The sequence below is a fragment of the Onychostoma macrolepis genome, chromosome 16, assembly GCF_012432095.1.
Source record: "Onychostoma macrolepis isolate SWU-2019 chromosome 16, ASM1243209v1, whole genome shotgun sequence".
NCBI lineage: Eukaryota > Metazoa > Chordata > Actinopteri > Cypriniformes > Cyprinidae > Onychostoma > Onychostoma macrolepis.
In genome coordinates, this window is record NC_081170.1 from 25,560,963 (window position 1) to 25,585,904 (window position 24,942).

General features: G+C 39.1%; 1 protein-coding gene across 3 annotated transcripts in view; it reads right to left on the reverse strand.

The window, feature by feature from the left end:
* grb10b (growth factor receptor-bound protein 10b) overlaps positions 1-24,942 on the reverse strand; it is a 108,182-nt gene that overhangs the window by 24,749 nt on the left and 58,491 nt on the right. For all 3 annotated transcript variants that reach the window (XM_058745871.1, XM_058745869.1, XM_058745870.1), the window contains exon 5: positions 23,527-23,668. In XM_058745871.1, coding sequence (XP_058601854.1) covers positions 23,527-23,668 — 142 coding nt within the window. The remainder of the gene's footprint in view (positions 1-23,526; positions 23,669-24,942) is intronic.

Sequence of the window (24,942 nt, forward strand, 5' to 3'; positions counted from 1 at the left end):
AATACACCATGCGAAGGTCCAAATAAACTCGAGCGTTTTGTGTTGTATAGAAAAGAACATTCTGAAACCCTTTTGTGCACATTGAAAAGGGGGAAAAAAAGGAATAGGAGTTTGGACTGACAGCTTGACTGATTGGGTGGCTTGACTGGACTGAATTCTTGCCACATCTATTAGACTAATATTTCCATTTATCTACAGAAATCTTCAAAAATGATCAAAGATACCAATAATATTATTTTCTGAAACCTCTAAAATGTATGGAAGCTTGTTTCTGCCTCTGAATAAATATAAAAAAAGGTAACAGCGACTTTTTATCTCGCAATTCTGAGAAAGAATTCCGAGATAAAAAGTCGCAGTTACCTTATATAAAGCAAACACTGTACGGAACCCCACACTGTAAAAAAAAAAAAGTTGAGCCAACTTAAAATTTTAAGGCAACAAACTTCAGCAGATTTTTGAGTTTTCTCAACTTGTTGTTTTAAGTTTATACAACAAAAATTTGAGAATCTCCCACAAAAACAAGTTGAGCAAACTCAAAAATCTGCTGAAGCTGGTAAAAAATGTTTTTTTAAGTTCGCTCAACTTTTTTTTTTTTTTACAGTGCATACTGTCACGTGTTGTTGGAGACGTGACAGTACGGGGTGATGACATAAACTAATGAAACTAATGATGACATAAACTAGGACAAGGACAGGAACTCCAAATAAGGTCACAAGAGGAGGGGAAACACAAGACGCTGAGACACAGTCTGACACGTACATGGCATGCAGGAAAAAATGTAAATCCCTCGGTTTACTAAATTGTCCCTCATTTTCAGTAATGTTCGCTTGATATCATTTGTTCCCACGTTTTACGTAAATCGTGCAAAATAATTTGTTCTATTTCCTGTCCGCATTCTCATAAACCTGTTGCTACTGTTATGTTATATTATGGACAGAGACACTTTAATTGGGTTTTATTTTGAGTTGGGAATGAGTTATAGAGACATTCTCAAAAGCCTTGCAGCACTGCATGGAATCATTTTAAGTGAGAGGCCCCTACATTGGTTCATGAGAGTGCGGACAGGATGTAGAACAATTTTTTTGTGTGTGTGTGTGTGCACAATTTACTTAAAACGAGAGCACAAATTATTATTTTGTGAGCACAATTTACTTAAAAACGAGGGAACAAATGATTATATAGCACTCTAGCACTCTCTATTCTATTTCTATTCTTTAAAAAAAAAAAAATGATCCTTTTAGACTTGCACCTCTATTCATTTACTAACTGCTTATTTTCTTAAAAATAATAATAATAATAATAATAATAATAAACCTTGCATATCATTGCTCTTTTGTTGATTTTGATTGCTTCCATTGTCCTCATTTGTAAAAGCTTCTGCTAAATGACTAAATGTAAATGTATATCTGGCGCATGATTTACATAAAATGAGGGAATGAATTAGTAAATTGTTCACTCAATTTACTTTTTTCCCCCCTGCATGTCATGTCGGGGCTCCTTACCACTGGGAGTTATAAAACTCAGAATTGCATGATATAAAGTTGCAATTGCATTTTTTTCCCCTTCGAATTGGACTTTATAACTCACAGTAATGAGTTTCTATCTCAAAATTTTGCAATTCTAACTTTATTTCTTGCAATTGCGAGTTTACATCCTGCAGTTCTGAGAAAAAAGTCTAAATTGTAAGTTTATATACCTTGCAATTGTGAGTTTACATTCTGCAATTGAATTGTGATTTTTTTTATTCAGTGGCAGAAACGGGCTTCCATAAAAATTTCTTAACACATTATATCAACAATTAAACTGTTTTTTATTAATTTATTTTTAAATTATTTTATTATTGTTGTTTTGTTTTGTTTTTCACCATATTTATCAGCCATTACTTTTGGGTAGTACTGACAAGTGTCAAACAGACAATAATAATGTCTTCTATCTATTGTGACAAAGACAGTGTTTTTGACATGGACACTCCTATCAGATGACACAACTCCAAAAATGTAACTGCGACCATATGATTAACCTTGAGCTAAAATAAGCCAGCACTGCCTTTTGGTTACAGTGTCATCTCTGGTGGGCCAAAAAGTGCTGAGCTTGCTTCACAACTCTGACTGTAGTCTTCACCACACTGAGGTTTTAATGAACTACAAAAACAACTGATCATCATCAAAACACCCCCACACAAAGGAGGAGAGGACAGAAAGACAGAAAGAAAGAAAAAAATAAACAAGGTCAAATAAATAAGATTAAATAAATAAACTTTTATAACTCTTAATAATAATGTAATTATTAAGTCACATAAAAAGCTTTTTAGAAATAGTTAGAAATGCCTTAAAATACAGTGGGCTCAAAAAGTCTACGACCCTGTTGGAAATGGTGGATTTATAAAAATACAAAAAGTTTTCTGGATTTGGAAAAAAAAATTGTAAAACAAAGGAACCAATAAAAAAAAAAAAAAGTCAGTTTGTGACACTTACTACATTAAATCCTTTGAGTCTCAGTCGGCATATTTCTTTGGCAAAAAGGCTTTCTTTTTCATCCGGAGGAACAGAGGATCTATATATAGATCACACGGACACTATCAGTGTGGATGAATCCCTGCTGTCCGATCCTTTGGCCCCTCATCTCGCTCTCAGCCACACACGTAGGCACTAACAATTCAGTCCTGAATGGACAGCCTCTTTAGCCTTTGGTATCCAACTGAGATAAAACCAAAGAAGAGCCAAATATTTCCCCAATAGGACCACGGAGTTTAATTGTGTCCTTGGGCCGCAGGGCCGCTCATTCAGCCCAACAGCAGATCATTGTCTGTTTGGGGACGAAAACCCAGCACACAAAAAGAATGACATCATTACTTTTGATTTAACAGTCGTTTCAGGGCAAGCAGCACTGTACCAATTCTTCTCATTCATGCCACCCAGACACTAACTCCTCCTCTCCATAACCAGAGGAACTAAAGGCCATTCACTCACATGGCAGAGATCCATTTCACAGTTAAAGGATTTACACAAAGAGATTCTGATTGATGTGTGATGAAATCTATATATGTATGATGCAAGCTGGGTCAACTTCCGCTAGATTAACCTTCATCTGTCACGTGGCTTGTTACATGTAGGAGCTTAAAGTGGATATCCGTTGCCCTTTGGATGTCTCCAAAAGAAAATTCACTTGACAAAGTCTTATACAACAGCTTTAGCCAACATAGGCTCACTGGAAATACGTGCCTCTACCTACATTTCTGCGAAACTCAAAAAAACTTACCTATACACACGAATGGCTGCAGTTTCCAGTTGAAATTAACACTAGAGGCAGCAAAACATTTCCTTCTCACACAAAATATGATTTGCAGGTCCACTCTTTCGATTAATGAAGTCTAATTACTTGAGGAATATTATGTTATGAATTCAAAACAATTTTAACATGCTGCGAGATTTGAAAACTGATACTTTTGAACGCTGTCGTCACATATACAGCTTCATATGCATGAGTTTTCTAATTCAGTAGGTTTGCTCGGTAGCGCACGTGATATGGGGTTGCACTTGAGAGATGAAAAGCTCCAGTATGAAACTACGGTTCAACAAAACTGCTCAAATCTGAGAGAGTTAAAATAGCACGGCTGCATAAACAAATGCATTTTTATATAAATTTGCATTTGTTAACACTATCGGGTAAGTTTAAGGTTGGGTTTGGTGTAGGGAATATGTCCAACAAGAGCATTAACTTTTAGCAAAACTCATCGGATATTTGAATTATGAACTACCGCAATAAGTACCTGAAGCAACGTAATACAAACACAGCAATACGTGCCAATATCAACGTACAAAAAATGTGCCAGTGTCACATATTGAACCCGCGTTTTAGCGCCACTCACTGGACGTTTCACTTTGAAGTATAAGGTACATAATAACGGTGTTGCAGAAATGTATTTAGAGGCAGGTATTTCGAATGAGCCTGGGTTGGCTTTAGAGTCATTCTTAAATTTGAACTTGAACATGGTCAGACTGTTGGCTTTGATCCCATTGTATTTCTGGGTCTTGACAAAGACAGGGTTAAGGTCTCTGCACACCAGACATGTTCACAAGTCTCTGAGGTCCAAGTCCAAGTCAAGTCTCAAGTCTTTAATGTGGAGTCCAAGTCAAGTCTTAAGTCTTTGAATCGGAGTTCAAGTCGCGTCTCAAGTCTTTGTTCTATTTATTAGCCACAGTTCTTCCAGCTAGTAATTGAGGCTAAATCCGTTTTGAAATACTGATTTCACAATATGATTTTCTCAGAAAAAAACTTTAACAAAATTTAAGACAAATTAGAAATGAAAAGGTGTTAATTTATTGTCAGACAAAATGCTGCACATTTTTTTGTAAAAATTTTGTAAAATTAATAAACAACAAAACTAAATTGAAATTTTAAAACAAACCCCAAATAAATAACACAAATAAAAGAAATCTCATATAAACAAACTAAGGCTTTGTCTGTGCTCTTTTTCAATTTAAAATTAGAAGCAACCACTGTATTTTAAACACAACACAATCCAAACAAAGAGGCTGCATTCATGCAGCATGAGCAGTTTTTAATCTAAATTGGATTGTATAATTTCGAAATTTGAAGCAAAAACAAAATGGTCTGACTTTAGTTTTGTGAAACTATTCTACATAAAACATCTGCACGAAACAAAACAATTAGAAAGCAAATTCACTCTCTGCCAGCAGGTAGCGCTTGAACAGCAATTAAACATCGTTTCCTTGCTTGCCGCTGTAAACCAAGCAGCGCTACGGTTATGAACACTACTTTAAAGGGGTCCTATTATACTTTTTCACTTTTGGAATTTTAGTCAGTGTGTAGTGTGTATGTTTGGCATAAAAAGATCTACAAAGTTACAAATCTCAAAGTCCACTCCTTTAATATGTCTTGCAATATGTCTTGCGATCCTCTTGTTCAATATTCTCAGGGTCTGAATTGATATGGCAATATTGACGAACTTGCTGCTTTGGCAAGGGGCGGGGCAGTACTGAAACACCGTCTAAGCTGTTCGCCAATCACAACGCACTGGGACAGCTAACCAATCACAACACATTTCGTTTTTCGGAAGGCGGGCCTTCATCAAACCCGGAACTAATCGAGCCGTTTGTGCCAGGCTGGGGAGAAAGGTATTGTAATAATGTAAACTATGTGAACAATAATGCGATTTTCGGACTACCAAGCATGAGAGCATGTTCTAGTACACCCCTAAAACAAAATCAAGACTTTTTAAAAGAGCATAATAGGACCCCTTTAATATGCATTATACAGAGGCAAGATGAGAAGAAAATACCATCTAAACTTTTCTAAAGACTGCCAGTTCCCGTCAGAGATACATTCATATAAACTCCTATACCAAATGACTTGCGTTTTTTACGAGTCTCACGAGTCCAAGTCAAGTCTCGAGTCAGCTGTTCACGAGTCCAAGTCAAGTCCCAAGTCTTTATTTATGCAATTTAAGTGCGACTCGAGTCCAAGTCCCAGAATCGAGTTTCCATCTCTGCTACACACTGAATCCGAAATTTTCGTATGCGTCTTCTTGTATTCGTTATCCTAAAAAATGCACAGAAACCTTGTACACCGAGTTCGATGCGTATTAAATAATCCGTTGCGAAAAAATTCACAAAACAGTACTAAATGGAGTCTTCAAGCATTGAGGATGATTTTGTTGTCCTCTTGCTTCTTAAAAAAAAGAAAGAGAAAGGAAATATTGGGTCCATCCAATCCTGAGATATAGAGAGGACGGAGAGTTCCCCCTCCTTAAGGAGCAGCGGGATTATCACGGGTGATTCAAAGTTTACTTCAGGATGTCTGTGGCTCAGTTTAATGCTTTGCTAGCGATACTAGAGCCACATATTAAAAAGAAGACCAACAATTTCTGTGAACTAAGTGTGTAAGTATCTATATACAGTGTTTTGTGCTGTGAGACGAAGTGGATGAACTTGACAATCGCCATTCTGGATTTTGGCGTTCGCTTGTACAGTGGCTCTGAAATGTCAAAACACCTCTCAAAATGCTTGCCACGGATGCGAAAAATTTTTTTTATGACAGACGAAACTTTTGGTGGCAGTGTGTAAATGTGATTAACATAACGTGAGGTCGTATTTATTTTTTAACGTGTGAAAATTTTGGACTCAGTGTGCAATAACCTTTAACGTGAAAGAAAAGATTTCATCTAAATAAACTGCTGAACACTGTCCAACAAATTTCAAACTTTATTTATTTTCATATATCTGTAAGATATGTCAGTTCAGTATTAACATCAAACGCAATTGCAATTCTTTTTCAAACACGTTTTTAGAACACTAAATCCTCGAACTACAGTTTTATTTCTCGGTTACACATTTGTTTAAAGCAATAGTTTACCCAAACATGAAAAGTCTGTCATCATTTAGGTTGGAAACATGGTTTATGCAAGTATGTAAATGTAGATGCTTCTATCAATGCAAGATTGATTTGTGTAGTTAGGGTTAGGGTTAACACATTAACCTTACAATACTTACCCTCGTGTCTTTCCAAACTTATATGACGTTCTTCTTCTGCGGAACTTGATGTACAAGGTTTGACATTATACCATGTTTGAGGTTTGTGTTTGATATAGTTTGCATACAGTTTGTGTGCACTGATCAATTTATTTGATTTGTACAGATCCTCAAAGGCAGGTTCCTGGTGAGCCTTAGTCCTGCAGAGTTTAGCTTCAACCCTAATTAAACGCATCTGATCCAGCTAGTCAAGTCCATCAGGATTATTTAAAAACTACAGGTAAGTGTGTTGAAGCATGGTTGGAACTAATCTCTGCGGGACAGAGTTTGACAATCTTGCCCTACAACAGGAGAAATATTGAAAAATGTTCTAGCTGTTGTGGTCCATATTATGAAATCCAGTTATCACTTTGAATGAACAGTTTGAAATTTGAAGTATAAACAGATTGAAAGTGTATCCACTCTCAAATCTGTGGAGCACCCTAAAGGGACACAGTGATGGAAACAAACATGAGATGGGAGAAAAAAAATTGATATAAATGCTTTTGTGTTTGTTTGCGAAATTTCTGCATTCCCTCAAGAAAATTTGCGTATGCTGACAAAAGTTGTATTCTCTCGTAAAAAGTATTGCATGTCCAAAAGAAACTCTACTTTGACTCGCTAAAGCATTGAAATGAAATCCTCCTACCTTGTATTATTTTCATTACCAGTTTTGCATTCAAGAATGTAAAGTTTGTCGTTCTTGTTTGTGGAACACAAAATTTAGCAAGCGCAAACTAAATAATTTCAATATAATGTCCCCTTAGGGTGCTCCACAGATTTGAGAGGGCATAAACTTTCAGTCTGTTTAAACTGTTCACTCAAAGTGATCACTGACTTTATACAGTAATATGGACCAAAACAGCTGAAACATTTTTCAAAATATCTTCCGCTGTATTTCAGAGAAGAATGAAAACCATTAAGTTTGGAACGACATGATGACAGAATTTTAATTTTTAAATGAGCTATTCCTTAAACAAATGTTATGAATTAAGAATGAGCAATGGTCAAAGGCCCAGGCGATTATTTGGTTGTTCTTTCATGAACAGATGGTGATGTGGGACAAAGCTATAAAACATTTCAAAAGACTGGCTTGTCTTGCTCAGGCACCACATCAATCACATTGGTTTAAAGGGTCATATATTTCATTTTCCAACTTGTCAAATATCATGTTTGCTGATGAGAAAAAAAATGGCATTGCAACTCAATCATCTTCAGATAAAACAAACTTCTTTGTCCCAACAAGTACTGAAATATCTGTGAGCCACGTACTGAGGGTGCGTATATGATATGAGTTTCCATAAATTCTTTCAAAATTTCCTCCAAGGATTAAACAGTTAACCTCTGGTCTGTGATACAGCTGAATCTTTTTGAAGGGTCCAGCTCTCAACCATCATTAAGCAGAGTACTTGGATTTTGAATGGGGTGAGGAACCGACTGGAATGAGGTTCTCAAACTGAGCCAGCAGAAGAATGAGGCCAAAGGTGAAAGTGCTTTCACATTTAAAACATGGAATTCTGTACAGTACTGTCCACTCTGCTTCACTAAGTCTTCGTAATAGACCAGCCACCATCACATATGAAAACAAGGCTGTGAGAGATAGGAGTACAGTGTGTTCGGTGGATTGTACTGTTTATTTACCAACATGTCAACTGTTCATCTGTTGAAACATCTTTCCAAAAAACTTTGAGTGGACAAAAACAATTTTGAAAGTTGTGAGTTCTGAAAATTGAATTAGATCTAGATCCTTTACACAGTGCATGACATTTCATAAAAAAGAACCAACAAGAACATAACACATTTTTGGCTTTCCCGCTGTCTCTTTTTCTCTGTCCTAATTTTTTTTTTCTTTTCCTCTGAAAGACATGCATTCCTGCACTCCAGATGAGAGCATAAAGGCTGACGGCTACGTGCCGTATGCGTGACCTACATGAATCCAGCTGCTCTATGCTGACAACTCTGAGCTCCTCAGCTATAAGTCTTCAAAATGCTGACAAAGCAGTTCAGGGTAGAATCACTAACCCTGATGAACAGGAAGGTTTTAAACAATAAGGAAAATAGCAATGAATTAAGAATCATTTGTGGATAACAGTTTGAAAACTGCATGCTGTATCTCTTGCGGTCTAGATTTATTAAATTTGACCCTGTAAATACATATTGAATCATATTTCTCTAGTCCCTTATAATTTAGTGATCTTTAGAGGTTACAACGTGACCGCAGGTCATGTTCAGGAATGTGCTATAGTCTCCGGGGTCAGGGAATCAGGTTGGGGTGTTTTTAGGTTCACTGGGGTCAAGATACCTTTAGGACAATGGTTTATGGCAGTGAACCTCAGCAAGACAGAATTAGTATATTGGCAGTGTGTACTCTATGTCTTGTTTTAATTGGTGTCCTTCTGAAGGAACTGCTTAAATCACTGTTCTCGGTCACAACTGTACTTAGCAGCCAGTAATCCAGGCAGGTTGCGACTTGCTCAGTGGGCTAAAGGATAAAATTGGCTCTTTGACTCTGGAGAAGCCTTAGACTAAACCACAGCCTGGCCAGTCTCCAAGCCAGCATCTGTCAACAGCTCTGTTGTGACTGGTATCAGCCCAGCAGAGAGAATCAAATCCACTCTGCAGATTTTATGCCCAGGAGCTCACCTGGATATGTGATGTGACACGTACACACACACACACCGCTGGCTTAAACCGGCAGGTACTGCATCATCACACGGGTGACCGGGAGGGTGAAAAGCTATCTGTAATACACTTACGTGTTACAGTTCTTCCTTGCTATGTAATTTAGCTGCAATATAATAGGAACACCTGACACACATTTCTCAAAATAACCTTTCAGAATCCTACACACAGCTCAGATCTGAGCTCATTTTTCTTGATCGTGTAATTTCTATCTTCTGAGTAACATGTCACATAGCAACCCTGCATTTACAAAAGTACCAAATGAAGTATAACCATGGTATAACCATGGTAGTACCTTATTATTTCTTGAACTATGTTGGAGCACAATTTAAATGGCATGGTATATGAATATGTATTGTTAGAATATAACTTGGTTCCACTTTATTTTGGTACCCCACTTTAGACATTCTACTAACTTTAAGTAACTTTGAAACTACATGTCAACTAACTGTCATTAGAGTATTAGTAGACTGTTAGGTTTAGGGTAAGTAGACTAAGTTGACATGTTCATGCAGTTACTTATAGTCAGTAGAATGTCTGTATAAATAAAGTTTTAGCAGATATTAAGCAGACAGTCTACTAATACTCAAATGACTGGTAGTTGACATGTAGTTACAATGTTACTTACAGTCAGCAGAATGCCTAAAGAGGACTATCAAAATAAAGTGTTACCTATAACTATAATTTACAAACAAGCTTCATTGTATTTCTTTTTGGGTATCACAGTACACAAATTTTAGTATCATGGTCCATATTATATTTCAAAGTACAATAATATTATAGTCTGATAACATCAATGTACCATGCTAATGCCACCATATTATTTTGTAAGAAGTATTAACTTGGTTTTATGGAAATGGAATTATGGTAAAACCATGTTATAGACACCGCAGTATTCTTCGAAAATACATTAAAACACATTGTATAAATACCACGGTATATGTATACTATAATCGGTACCGTGTACCACAGTTTACAGTATATCAAAGTACTGTGTTATCACCATGGTAAAACAGTGTTTTTTTGCATGTGTACCATATGATGGTATTCTTTCAAGTACCATGGTACCAAGACATATGAACATGTTAATCATAAAGCATCATTGTTTATACCAGGGATAGGCAACGTCAGTCCTGGAGTGCCGCTGTCATGTAGAGTTTAGCTCCAACCCTAATCAAACACACCTGAACAAGCTAATCAAGGTCTTCAGAATTACTAGGGCTACAGGCAGGTGAGGTTTTTTTCAGGGTTGGAGCTAAACTCTGCAGGACATCGGCACTCCAGAACCGATGTTGCCTACCCCTGGTTTATACCAAAGAATTATGATTTTATGAAGATGGTACAATGGTAATAGACTACAATGAATGTTTATGTCATGTATCATGGTAATACCATGGTATTCTTTGGCATAGTTTGTAGTACAACGTAAATATGGTAGTCACAAAGTAAATTTTTTTTTTTGTATGTACTATGGTAATATGTCTTTGAAACAGTGGGCATATTTCTGACACTAGTCCTTTTATCTGTCACATAATGAAACACACATGGAACTCTGTTCTGAACAAACAGAGGCCTGGGGCTCCTCAGAGTTTTATTTACCCCTCTAAGACCACGAGATGAACCAGTTGTGAGTTCAGTGCACAAAGCTGGAGGATCAGAAAATGGATTACAGCACTTCCCTGTAATAAAGATCCGTATTGTCTTGGCATCATAGGGCCACATGGGTGAATAGTTGAGGTGTGCAGCGAAGCCAGTATTTGTATCTGTATTTGTATGTAACAATCACAAAATTATTTGTGTCTGTATCTGTATTCGGATAAAACCGGAAGTAGGCGGAGCTTGAACCAGAACTTCGTACAGTTGCATACTTGATAAAACCGTTATGTCTATGGTTTTACGCATTGAATTAATAAAGCATTACAAAAAATGTCTTATTTTTATGATTATAACGTTTATTTAAATATCTTCTTACAGTCGGAGCCAATACCCTTGTATAGGCAGTGCTTCGAGATGTAGTGCGGTTATGCTTCAGGGAACGCGAGTTCGAGTCCCATTTTGGGGACCTTTCTTGATCCGATAAATAAATATTTAAATATCTTCTAATTAAAACAGTAAGGGTTCCTATGCAGTTTAGAAATATGGAAATTGATTGTAATTTCCAGGAAATGCATGGAAAAAGGTAAGTGCAACACTGCTATTTTATTTGCGCTTATTTTATTGCTGGTTTTGGTTTTTGAGAGATGCGCAGAGACGCACAACGCGGCTGTTTGATTGGTGATCGCGCTGTGCTTAGTCCATTCATTCGTGTATCATATCGTAGCCTATAAGGTTTAAATCATTGCCTTTTAAATATACACAAGTAATAGAACATGTATGATGTATTATTTTAGTTGATATTACTCTTGCCAAGCTCTGATTTCTGAGAGATGCACGGAGAGGCAACAGCAAGCGGTGTTTGATTTGTGCTCTTTTCATTCATAAAGTTTAAATTCATTCACTTCACACACTCATTATTGCGTGACTTTAGAGGGTTGTGTAAAATATCGCACTGATCCCCTGGCTCACCTGTTATCTAGCAGTCTGTTCTGCAGCCTCAGCTGAATATTCGGACAGAACTATTCGTTATCCGCTATTCATTTTTGAAGCCATCATCCGTGCCTTTCCAAATAAGGTATTCGGCTTCGGGCACACCCCTAGTGAATAGTATCATAACATGCACACACATAAAATGCCATGCATAGTGGTGTAACCACAACCCTATGGCTAAACCTTAGAGGTGGCCAAACTTTTTGTAGGTTCCAGCCATGCAAGATTTGAGTTATCACCACTGTGTCCTTGAGCAAGACACACAACCCCTGGAATAGCTACAATGGTAAAAGGGTCTTGGAATGCAATGCATCTTGGAAAAATTATGATCACATCACTAAAACCACACTTTGTCAAGAACACAAATGGCTACATCGCATGTGCAGTGTAAATGTGTAAATGCTGATGTTTTACAGGATCAGAGTATTGCTGTCACATTTATAGTCTGTTTTGATTTTTTTTTTCCCGTTTCTGTTTCCTTATATGGTCTTTTTCCTGTTCTTGTTTAGTTTGATTGTTTCATGTTTCCTCGTTTAGTTAATATGATTCTATGCACCTGTTTTGTCAATCATCCTGTGTACTTAAGTTCCTGTCTGTCCAGTTCTATTTTGTTGTTTTCTTTGATTTCTGTTCAAGCCTTCATGTTGGATTATCCCTGTGTTTCGTCATTAAAGACAGTTAAGTTATTTCATGCCTCCTGCGTTATCCTTGCCTCCACGTTACGTGACAATTGCCTACTAATGAAACATCAAATCATTGTACCGAAAAGTATTTAAAACTTTGCCAAAACAAAATAAACACAGCAAAATGCAGCATTTCTGATTGGCTGTGGGAGGTCCAACACATTGATTTTAAATTGGTACTGTCTACCATTATTAAAGGGATAATTAACTCAAAATGAAAATTCTCTCATCATTTACCTCATTTCATTCCAAACTTGTATTACTTTCTTTTTCATGTGGAATACAAAAGACATTTTGGAAATATCTTCTTTTATGCTCCACAGAAGAAAGACTGACAGGTTTAGAACAATTTATTGAATTATTCACTAAACGAATCTGTTTAGTGCACAAAACATGCAGCTGTTCTTGTGAGTGAATCATTGAATCATTCACTGAACTGATTTACTCAAAAATGTTGATTTACAACTGTTCTGTGAGATGTGCAATTGTTCTGCCATGGCTTTGTTGGTAACTTTGTTCACGGGCAAAGCAAAAACAGACAAAGTAACTAGAAATATTGTGTGTCTATAAGCAGCATTATTTGTAGAAACAAGATTAATATAGATAAAGAAATTAATCCTATGGAAATGCATCGATCCAAACGTATAATCACAGGGATTACAACAAACTAAACAAGAAACATAATGACAATCAGAAAGCAGAGAAACAAACAAGAACATACTTAGAAAGTGAAGCTGTGTTCCAACTGACAGAGTCCCTACACATGGCGAAGAACAGTACAGATAACTAGTAACATCTTAATGTGTTGTGTTTTTTTAAGCAAATGTTGTTATTTAAAGACAATATCTTGGACACACTAACTTCTCATTCATAAGCAACTAGTGTAAGGGTCTCATGTGAGTCAACAACCTGATTGCAAGTGTGATAAAGTATCAGTGCAATGTTACACGGTCAATCATGCTGTTGGTCTGAATATCAGCACAGCTGTACCTGTTTTAATATTTGGAATAATGGCACTCTCTTCTCATGTGATATATCACCTTAAATATCTTAAATATCACCTCCTGCTGTGACAAAAACAGACACAATGACCTCAGACCAATTTGCAACTTCTGCCCATACCACACCTCAGCAACTACAGCAAACCCAACAAAGTAAGCACTTTTCCTCGTCCTATCTCAAGTTGTGCCATATTGTGTGGGCTTGATGAGCCGGCGAGCCCTTCCCATTTCTGGGTTATTTCCAGCTGCTTACCTCACCCTAGAGTAAAAATGCATCAACACATTAAAGTGAGGTAAGATACTATTAAGCATATTGCTCATCCCCTTATTTCAGTTCCAGGCCTTCTTGGTGGGTGCCAGAACCTGATGTCAGTGAGTGCTTTAAATGGATTAAAGCCTACATTTTACTCTCTCTCTCTCTGTCTATCTCTTTCTCTCTATCTCTATATCTTTCTCTCTCTCTCTCTCTCTCTCTCTCTCTCTCTCTCTCTTTCTCTCTCTCTCTCACTGTGCTGTTGTTGTGTTTCTGATAAGGGTAGAATATTCTAGAATGGAATAAACCCTACAAGTCTGTAATAAATAAACTTTAGAATAAACTTGAGTCAGGTAGGAGACACAAGACATTTCTATGATTTCTGAATTTGCAGAGCCATGGCGTGCTGTCAAAGGGCCGGGTGGCTTGTGGAAGCGTTCTGGTTCGCGTGCCTTCCGCGTGGGATCTGGGAGAGCAATGGGGGCCTGTCAGAAATTGCCCGCAGCTCGGAAAATTCTGTAAACACAAAACGTCTTGTTTCTTACCAGGCTAGCAGGCCGTCAGACATCTGCACTTCTTTGAGCGTGCATTTGAGAAAAAACTATCCAGGGGGTGCAAACCAGAGGCAGCTGTGGGAAGGTAACATGTAAAAGAGTCCAGAAACCAGCTTCATAACACATCTGATTTTCAGAATGCACTATGTTGCCTCTATACAACACTCTGCAGACAATTACAGTGGTCCCAAAGTGTATTTGAAAACACATGCCAAACTTGAGTATGATGGCAGGAATGTAACGGCATTAATAGCAATTAATAGTTTTAATGGGGCATTTATTTTTAAGAATAAAACACAACTGTGTGAAAAAGAAATATGCTTAATCGTATTGAATGTGTACTTTTAGTGTACTTCAAATCACTTGAAAAGGTATATTTAAAAACAAAAATAATGTGCAGATAATTTAATGAAATAAAAGGCTACTCAAGTGTACTTAAAGATAGTACACCTTCATTGACTGTTTCTCAAAACACTTAAGTACACTTTTAATAAGTGCAATTTATAATAATGTCAAATGTTAAGTTCTACTTTGACGTTTATTTTTAATCATTATGACTTATGACTTAAAGAGGTACACTTATTTTGATGTGCTGACAAACATACTGAAGCACATGTAAAGCACCTGTTTTCATTTTAAACTCTAGTATGTTATTTAATGGTCCCCTTTGGCTTCCACAGTATGTGTGATGGGCAATGGGGACCATCAATGGTTTTTTTGTGTTCAGCAGAAAAAGAGAAACATCACACTTAAGTTAAATGTTAAATAAAATAAAGTTAAATAAAATAAAATAATACAGTTAAAATTAAATGCCCATCACAGTTACTTACAGTGTTCCACAGGGGTCAATGTTGGGTCCCCTTTTATTTACTATTTATATCTTACTTTTTTTATATCATTTTTCCCTTTACTTGTGCAGTGCTGAAATTATGGAATTCTTTAACATTGCATATTTGACAGCTGTCAGTCTGTGTCTCCGCGTCTTGTGTTTTTCCCCTCCTCTTGTGACCATATTTGGTGTTCCTGTCCTTGTTTTGGTTAATTAGTCCCCAGCCCTATGTAGTTAATTTCCTAATCTCCTAGTATTCTTAAGTCCTGTGTTCCCTCACCTCAGTGTTCCGTCTTGAATTGTCATGATTGTCAGTTTGTAAATGTCAAGAGTTGTATGTTTATAGTTATCGTTAATAAAGTCCTTTTTGTTCTACGTCTCCGCGTTTCCCTGGCCTCGACAACAACCTTGTGACAACAACAGGATTTTGTTTCCCATTTTAAAACTCATCTTAAAACTTATTTGTTTAGAAAAGCTTTTAGTAACTTGATTGATTTGTATGTTTGTGTTTTTATATTGTTTTGTATTTTATTGATTTGCTTTTTGCTGTAAGGTGTACTTGAGTGCCTTCAAAGGGGCCTATATTAGTATATTAATATAAAAGTATATTAAGTATATTATTTTATTATTATGCAACAGTACAAAATTTAAACAAAATATGTTTGACACTGTCTGATTCTCAAATGTTGTAGGGAATGTCCTTATTTTTGAAGAGGTGATTTATTGTGAATGAATGAATGAAAAAAATACTACACTGGCATAAATAAAACAGTCATAGTAACACTTTATTTCGATAGTCCACTTTAGACATTCTACTAACAATAAGTAACTTTGCAACTACATGTCAGCTAGCAGTCATTAGAGTATTAGTAGACTATCTGCTCTTAATATCTGCTAACACTTTATTTTGATGGGTCCACAACATACTGACTATGAGAAACATTGCAAGTATATGTCAACTTATTCTACTAACCCTAAACCTACCCTACTGAGAGTTACTAGACATGTAGTTGCAAATTAATGAGAATTAGTTGACATGTAGTTACAAAGTTACTTATAGTTAGTAGAATGTCTAAAGTGGACTATCGAAATAAAGTGTAACCAAAGTCATATATAGATGTGAATAGTGAAAAAGAAACAAATGTGCCAAATTGCACACATGTGGTGAGACATGGCTTTACTCAAAACAAATGCCATTAATTGACTTTAAAATCTGCCACTCTTTCTCAAGCTCTACTGCCTCACATCATGTCTACTAGGGGTGTGCAGCAAAGCCAGTATTTGTATCTGTAACAATCACAAAATTATTCGTGTCTGTATCTGTATTACGATAAAACCGGAAGTAGGCGGAGCTTGAACCGGAACTTCGTATAGTTGCATACTTGATAAGATCGTTATGTCTATGGTTTTACACATTGAATTAATAAAGCATTACAAAAAAAACGTCTATGATTTTACAGCCTTTCTTTCTTTCTTTTTTTCGTAGTTATCACTGAACAAATATGCCATGTTTAACTAATATATATATATATATATATATATATATATATATATATATATATATATTTATGATTATAACGTTTATTTAAATATCTTCTTACAGTCGGAGCCAATACCCTTGTATAGCAGTGCTTCGAGATGTAGTGCGGTTATGCTTCAGGGAACGCGAGTTCTTTCTTGATCCGATAAATAAATATTTAAATATCTTCTAATTAAAACAGTAAGGGTTCCTATGCAGTCTAGAAATATGGAAATTGATTGTAATTTCCAGGAAAAAGGCAAGTGCAACACTGCTATTTTATTTGCGCTTATTTTATTCATAGAGTTTACACTCATTTACTTCACACACTTGTTACTGCATTGCAATTTTAGAGGTTTAAGTAAAACAACATGATTTCCTTTGGCTCACCGGTTTCTGCGCAGTTTTAAAAAGTAGGTATTTCACTTAAGTAATTTGCAGGTGTGGAAAAGTATGGGGGGGGGGGACAGTAGCTATAGCTTATGGGAAAATATTTGTGTTTCTACTATTTGCCCTATTCAGTGTTCTAAAATATAAAATTAATTTCTAAAAATAAACTGATCATACAAGTAGAGAGCTTTCATGACAGACGTTTAGTAATCATCTGAACACGACTGAATTAATTCAAGGCACACTTTTTCATTACGGGAATCTTTAAGCAGTCTTTTTTTGAACTTTGATGGGCAAATGTGTGTGTGCCACGCAAACCTAAAGACAAAGGAGCAAACATGTAGGCTTAGTAGAAAATGTATCTGTATCTAAGATGATTATTAGCCTAATCTTAACAGAGGGCAGGTTTGGTTTTTGAGAGACGCGCAGAGACGCGCAACCCAGCTGTTTGATTGGTGATCGCGCTGTGCTTAGTCCATTCATTCGTGTATCATATCATAGCATATAAGGTTTAAATCATTGCCTTTTAAATGTACACAAATAATAGAACATGTATGATGTATTATTTTAGTTGATATTACTCTTGCCAAGCTCTGATTTAATAGAGATGCACGGAGAGGCAACAGCAAGCGGTGTTTGATTTGCGCTCTTTTCATTCATAAAGTTTCAATTCATTCACTTCACACACTCATTATTGCGTGACTTTAGAGGGTTGTGTAAAATATCGCGCTGATCCCCTGGCTCACCTGTTATCTAGCAAATACCAGACTGTGCTGCAGCCTCAGCCGAATATTCGGGCACAACATTTCGTTATCCGTTATTCATTTTTGAAGCCATTATCGTAAGGTATTCATAAGGTATTCGGCTTCGGGCACACCCCTAATGTCTACACTGAAAGTAACCAATGTTGCATCAAGATGCAATGTCCTTGAGGCTCTCTACAGTGGAAATACCAAGTTGCACATTACCGTGGGAAATTCCCACTTGTAATGACTCAAGTATTACCAAATCCTTCTAAATGAACTACTAATTACTTGGATCAGTATTCTAAAGTGATGATCACGGTAACCCACTAGTACTGATTTAAGTGTTACCAAATCTAGCAAAATAAATTACTAATCAGGACCATACAAGAACCTCAAAAGTTTACAATGACTTCAGTAATTACTAGGAGTTATCACGATCTTCACTTTAGAATACTGATCCAAATAATTAGTAATTCCTTCTGAAGAATTTGGTAATACTTGGGTCATTACTAGTGGGTTGCCATGACCTTTACTTTAGAATGAATTATACATTATGTATTATTCATATTAATTATCAACCTGTATACAGAAGTTCTTAGTAGTTCTTGGGGAGGTATGGAAAAAATAATAGTTACCGATTAGCTAATAGTGAACTACCACATTCGACTAAGCACTATTACTTACTAATTCATTAATCAGAGTTGCTTGTCAGTTACATAGTTACGTAACATCAGTGTGACTGACTAATGGGATCTCGCCCGAGAGCCCAATCACCTTCGAGTGTTAACAAAACAAGCCAATAATAATTGTTGGCGTGCGTGTTTCGCCACGTGCACCCCGCCCCGCAGTGCGGGTATAAAAGGAGAGCGCGTGCAAACGCACATCAGTTTTTCGCTGAGGAGCCGAGACTGTGTGCCCCGGCTGTACAGCGGTGGTACAGCAACTGTGGCGACGGGACGTTACGTCTCCGTTCCCTCCTTCAGGGAACGAGGGTTACATACGTAACCGAGACGTTCCCTATCAGTCAGTCATGTTCGACATAACGTCAGTGTGACTGACTAATGGGATCCCTTGGAAAACGTCACTATTGCTGACCCCTTCCAGTGCCCTGCGTAAGCCGGAAGTCCCCCCACACCAGTTGGGACGGAAGATAGGACAGGGCTTAGGCAGAGATGACAGCCACTGCTGTTCCCTACAGTGGATATGGATAACACTGGGAAAGCGCACTCCAAGTAGGGGAACGCTACGGAAGCCACATCCTGCATGAAGGAGGTACCATGTGGAGATTACACATATGGACTGGCCTAGGCAGTACTACATATGGAAGTCTCTGAGGTAGACTCAAGACAGCCCGGGGTGAGATCAATACACAGTAGAGACGGCAGAAGGTCTCTGCCAGGGAAAGACACGGGCTCACCGAGAGGGGAGCCGTACCGTGGAAAATACACATGTGGGATCACCCAAAGGGGAATCACTACACACGGGCACCTAGCCCAGCACAAGGGCTGACCTTGGGCAAACACACGAGTGCTGGACCTGGCGTCTGGCGCTCCGCCACGCCTGACTGCCGAGGGTGCGGGAGGAACTTCAACAGGGTTCGCCAAGGGGAGCTGAACTGAGAAGCAGTAAAAGCGCACGTATCCGGTCCGTAGAGGGGAATGGCGCAGCAAGCATGATCGACACTGAGCGGGTCCTGTGTTACTGGCCACCTGAGGTGAGTACACGGGAGGACACGGGCTCTACACGGAGATTATAGAATCTCGCAAACGTGTTAGGTGTCGCCCAGCCGGCAGCTCTACAGATGTCTGCTATCGAGGCCAATGCCCAGGAAGAAGCAACACCTCTCGTAGAATGTGCTCTTACTCCAAAGGGGCACGGCAAGCGGTGAGCCTGATAAGCTAAGACTATAGCCTCCACTATCCAGCGGGTGAGTCTTTGTTTGGAGACAGCCTTTCCCTTCTGCTGTCCTCCGAAGCAGACAAAGAGCTGGTCTGAGGTCCTGAAGCTCTGCGTAAACGCGTAATTCCGCACAAGGCGCGGACGGGACAGAGCAGAGCAATGGCTGGGTCTGCCTCCTCCCGGGGCAGCGCTTGCACGTTCACCACCTGATCCCTAAAGGGTGTGCTAGGAACTTTGGGCACATATCCAGGCCGGGGTCTCAGGACAACGTGAGAGTTACCCGGCCCGAATTCTAGGCACGAATCGTCGACCGAAAATGCCTGCAGGTCCCCTACCCTCTTGACCGAGGCCAATGCTGTGAGGAGCACTGTCTTCAGTGACAGAAACTTAAGCTCTACTGACTGCAGAGGCTTGAAGGGCTCCTCCTTCAAGGCCGTCAGGACTGAGGAGAGATCCCAAGAGGGTACCAGATGAGGGCGCGGAGGATTTAACCTCCTCGCCCCTCTGAGGAACCTGATGACCAAGTCATGCTTCCCGACAGACTTACCGTCTACTGCATCGTGATGTGCGGCAATAGCGGCAACATACACTTTGAGGGTGGAGGGAGACAGCCTTCGCTCCAACCCATCTTGCAGGAAGGATAGCACGACCCTGATCGGGCATCTCCGGGGGTCTTCCCGGTGGGAAGAGCAGCAATCGACGAACAGGTTCCACTTCAGCCTGTAAGCGTGTCTTGTAGACGGGGCTCTAGCTGAAGTGATGGTGTTTACTACCGCTGGAGGTAGCCCACCTAGAACCTCCGCGTCCCGTCCAGGGACCACACGTGGAGATTCCACAAGTCTGGACGCGGGTGCCAGAGGGTGCCCCCTCTCTGAGAAAGGAGATCCCTCCTCAGAGGAATTTGCCAAGGAGGGGCTGTCACGAGGAGCATCAGTTCGGGAACCAAGTCCGATTGGGCCAGTAAGGCGCCACCAAAAGAACCTGCTCCTCGTCCTCCCTGACCTTGCACAGTGTCTGTGCGAGAAGGCTCACTGGGAGAAACGCATATTTGGTGAAAGCATAGCAGTCAGCTCTGGATCTGACTCGGACAACGCCACTCTTCCTGACGGAGGCAGCGCAGCCGAATCATCATCTCTAGAGCCTAGCTTGCCCTCCGATGCAGCGATCCCATGCTGGTCATCCGCTGGTGATCCGAACGAGATGCTGGGCCCCGCCCTGACCGGGGATCCCGAGGGCTCGTCCGGGAACACCAGATGGTGCGATGCGCTGGAGGAGTGAGAGGCCCGCGGAGATGCACTCGACGGGGAAGCTCTCACTGTGATCCTCAGGTCACCCTGACCATGAGCCGAAGTAGCCCCCTGAGAAGTAGCCCTCTGAGAACCGGAGGAGCTAGAACGGGGCATGGCAAGGGGGATACCCCCCCGTTTGACGAGGAGATATCTGGAGCGCAGCATCGCGATGGTCATGTTCCCACAGTGAGAACATGACTCATCCACGAGCGCTGCTTCAGCGTGCTGAAAGCCCAAGCACGAGACAGAGCGATCGTGACCATCAGATGAAGACAGGAAACGACCACATCCAGAAACACATGAGCGGGAAGCCATCTTTAAAAAGTCGCTCGTGGAGCTCTTTTAGATATTGCTCTTTTAGAAATGCTCTTTTAGAGAAGCGCTGAAGCGCCCAGGAGAGGTCGCTGCGCGACCGCAGAATGAAGAGCTGCAGCACGCCGTCAGAATATTAGTCTGTTTCATTGTTATTCCGAGGTCACTGTAGCCACCAACAAGTCCTCTGCTCAATCTGATCTGTGTTGCAGCCTGGAATTAAACCACTCCATGCTGGTTTCACCTGGCCAGAGGAGAGCTGGTCCCCTGACTGAGCCTGGTTTTTCCCAAGGTTTTTTTTTTCTCCATTTCTGTAACCGATGGAGTTTTGGTTCCTTGCCACTGTCACCTTTGGCTTGCTTAGTTGGGGACGCTTGACTGATTGCTCAGACACTATTAGAAGAGAGTAAAACTGGATGATGACATCACTGAATCATCAATGAATTGACTTAAACTGGAAAAATTACTCTTTGTTATTGTCCTCTTGCATTATTGACAAACAATTTTCCTGTTTGACACTGTAAATCTGACACAATCTATGGTATAAAGCGCTATATAAATAAAGGTGACGACTGAAAAATTCTTCAGAATTTTCTACTTTTTTCACTAGTTTTCCATGAAAGAGAGAAAAAATGTTGGTTTGCACTCTGACAAAAAAAAAAAGTCAAAAATATAAACATAACAATACACCTCAATCAGCGCTTCTAATGGCACGCCCTGGTTAATTAGAATGGAGATGATTTAATTCTTACGTGTTGAGACGTGGTGCTCACATCCTTTGTAAACACAATGTCAAGTCACAGGCCAAGCAACAAGTATGTTCTCATTTCTCATATTCCAAAATAACATCTGCACATTCACTTCACATACAAACAACAGGCAATGTGCTTGATATCTTGATAACATTTGTGGACATCATCAGTCACTGACGGTTTGTCAGCTGTTTTAAATGACTTCCAGGCGTTCTTCCAGGTTGTTTTCTCTTTTGGACAGACCAAAAGACTTCTCTAGCACTTAGACCCCTACTGGGTTCCATCCACAGGACAATAAAAGTAAAGAGAGAGGGATTAGAGTAATTGATTAATGTCTGTAGCAATTTTTACGGTAACATGGGGACCGTGTTACGGTAACAGACTGTGGCCCCATATGGAGGTGGTTAGCCTGTAGCAATGACAAGGCTTTCCAGGAATATATCAAGGCCTCAGTCAGCTCACACGTGACAGCCAGGGGTCCAGAGAAAGCTATAAATACAGTACACACACGCACACAACAGATGCTTACACACAGAGATCCATACAATGTATGCACAATGTATACAAATGCATACAGGTGCCGGCACATCATCACAGACACGCATGCACACATACGACCATCTTAAAAACAACAAAATCATAGTCTAGCATTGTGGTGCATATGGCATTTGCTTAGATAAGTTACATGGTGGTCCTTATACAGTATGTAGGTAGTTTGAGTTCAAATCTGTCTTCCATCATTTTCTGATCACACCTCTTCTCTTTTTTCAGTATTTTCTTGCCACTTCCCATCTGTCCTATCCCCCTAAAAGTCTTTTATAAATTCCCAAAAAGATTTTATTTCATTTTGGATGAAGACATGATTATGTCGTAGGAGACATACATGTGGACATAACTTTTTATTACTACTGTAAGTGGCTTACTATAAGAATATATGAGTCACACTGTAGAGGAAGTGACACGTTTCTTGGGAAACCAGTGTCTAGACACATATAAAAGCAATACACCACACAACTGCAATTCAGCACGTTCTAAATTACAGAAACATGTTATCCTAATAGTAACATTAACAAATTTAATAAAAAATCTTTGAGAGGCCTTTCAAAGTAACGCTAAATAACCATACAGAAAGATGGAATAACTCACACAGAAATGGCATCTGTCACTTTTTACGCAACCCTAATGTTGTTCCGGTGTGCTGTTATTTTCTCCATGGAACACAGAAGGAATGACATTTTTTAAGAATCTTTCCGCAACTCTTTTCCATAAATGACAGTCCATACTGACACCGGTTTTGGAGCATGACTAGTCAGTGAACTAATGCTTTATGAAAATGAGTTGCACACATATTCTTCAGAATTTATCCTTTTGTGTTCCATGGAAGAAAGAAAATTATGCTGGGTTGGAAAGACATGGGGGCAAGTAAATAATGTCAGAATTTCCATTTTTCAGTAAACTATTCCTTCAAGAGAGAGAGGAATGAGAACAAAGGGTCTCTTACATATTTGCCTGAGGGCTGACACTGAGGTAAGGAGCCAGAGCTGAGCGTAGGGGAACTCGCAGGGCTGCAGAGCTCAGGAAAGGGGTTGGGGATGGCAGGTAGAGAGGACGTTCGGTACTGTTGCTCCTCTTCCTGAAGTCTTCTGCAGGAATAAAGTAAAATCTCAGATTTAGGGTTACATTACAGACAGACTCGCAAAGGGTATTACTGTCAGCCTAGAATGGTTGGTGGCTTTGGGCAACATTAGCATTTAGGGCCATTTTTTGAAGTCAGTAGTTGGGGAGTCCTTTTGAAGTGGGGACTTCAGAGAAAAACTGAAACAAACACACAGACATTAATGCCTTAGATTTGAGAGCATGAGGGAGTGTGTGATATGGAATTCAGAGCTGAAGTCTGAACGGTAACCTCTGAATGAACCTTTGCTTGAGTGAACCCTCGTTCACAAGCTCGTTATGCTCAACTTCCTGCTCTGATCCACAGCTGAGATGGAAAAACATGCTCACCAAATGGAAACCATTTATTCTCAGAGGTTTCGGAATAACAGGAGCGCCACTCTTGATGGAGACAAAGAAAGCCAAGCTGAAAAAGATTGTAGTATTGTTCTGAAAATTTTTTTTGAAGTTGTAATGCAATTTGCACTGCTTTCGTTATTTCTTTGAGCAAAATGTGCTGTGTATATAAAGTGCCTTCCAAAAATATTTGGACATTTTGTTGTAAAATAACTCTTGTCAAAGCAAGTATCATCTGCAAACTAACACCTTTACTAACTAACTTCACATTTCTGATCAGTTTTCACAGTGACTTCTGAGCAACTGATCCCAAGGTGATTTTTAGTGTATGCATTAAGTCACTAGGAACATGTTCCCTTAATGTTTAACTACATTTTGAACTCTATGTCGATTGTTTTATAATTGCAGACCAATTGACTTCTTAACTCTTTCCTTGCCAGTGTTTTTTTATTTTTTTATTTTTTTTAAGTTAACAGCCACCACCAGCATTTTTTTTTTTAATGGGTCATGAACTGCCTGTTTTTTATTTTGTATTGTTCTCTGAGGTCCCCTTATAATGTTATCAAGATTTTACATTAAAAAAAAACATCATAATTTAGAAGTAATAGGCTATTTTCTGTCCTGTTTTTTTTTTTTTTAATTTGGTACTGCACAGCATCTTGTTGTCTTCAGAGCATCTTTATCATTTGGTTTCTGTGTAGACCTGCGTGTTCGCCTCTCTCGTAAACACTACGTGCATGAATGGGTGGGCGGGGCTAAAAAGGCAGCGATGTAGAAGTAGGTGTTGATCTTCCTCTGCGGAGGTCCACGCTATTACATCATAGAGTAGAACATTCCACAAGCTGTTGTTTTGGCAGACTGGCTTCAATATTAGCTGTTTTTAGACTAACAAGAAAGTTCAGAGTTC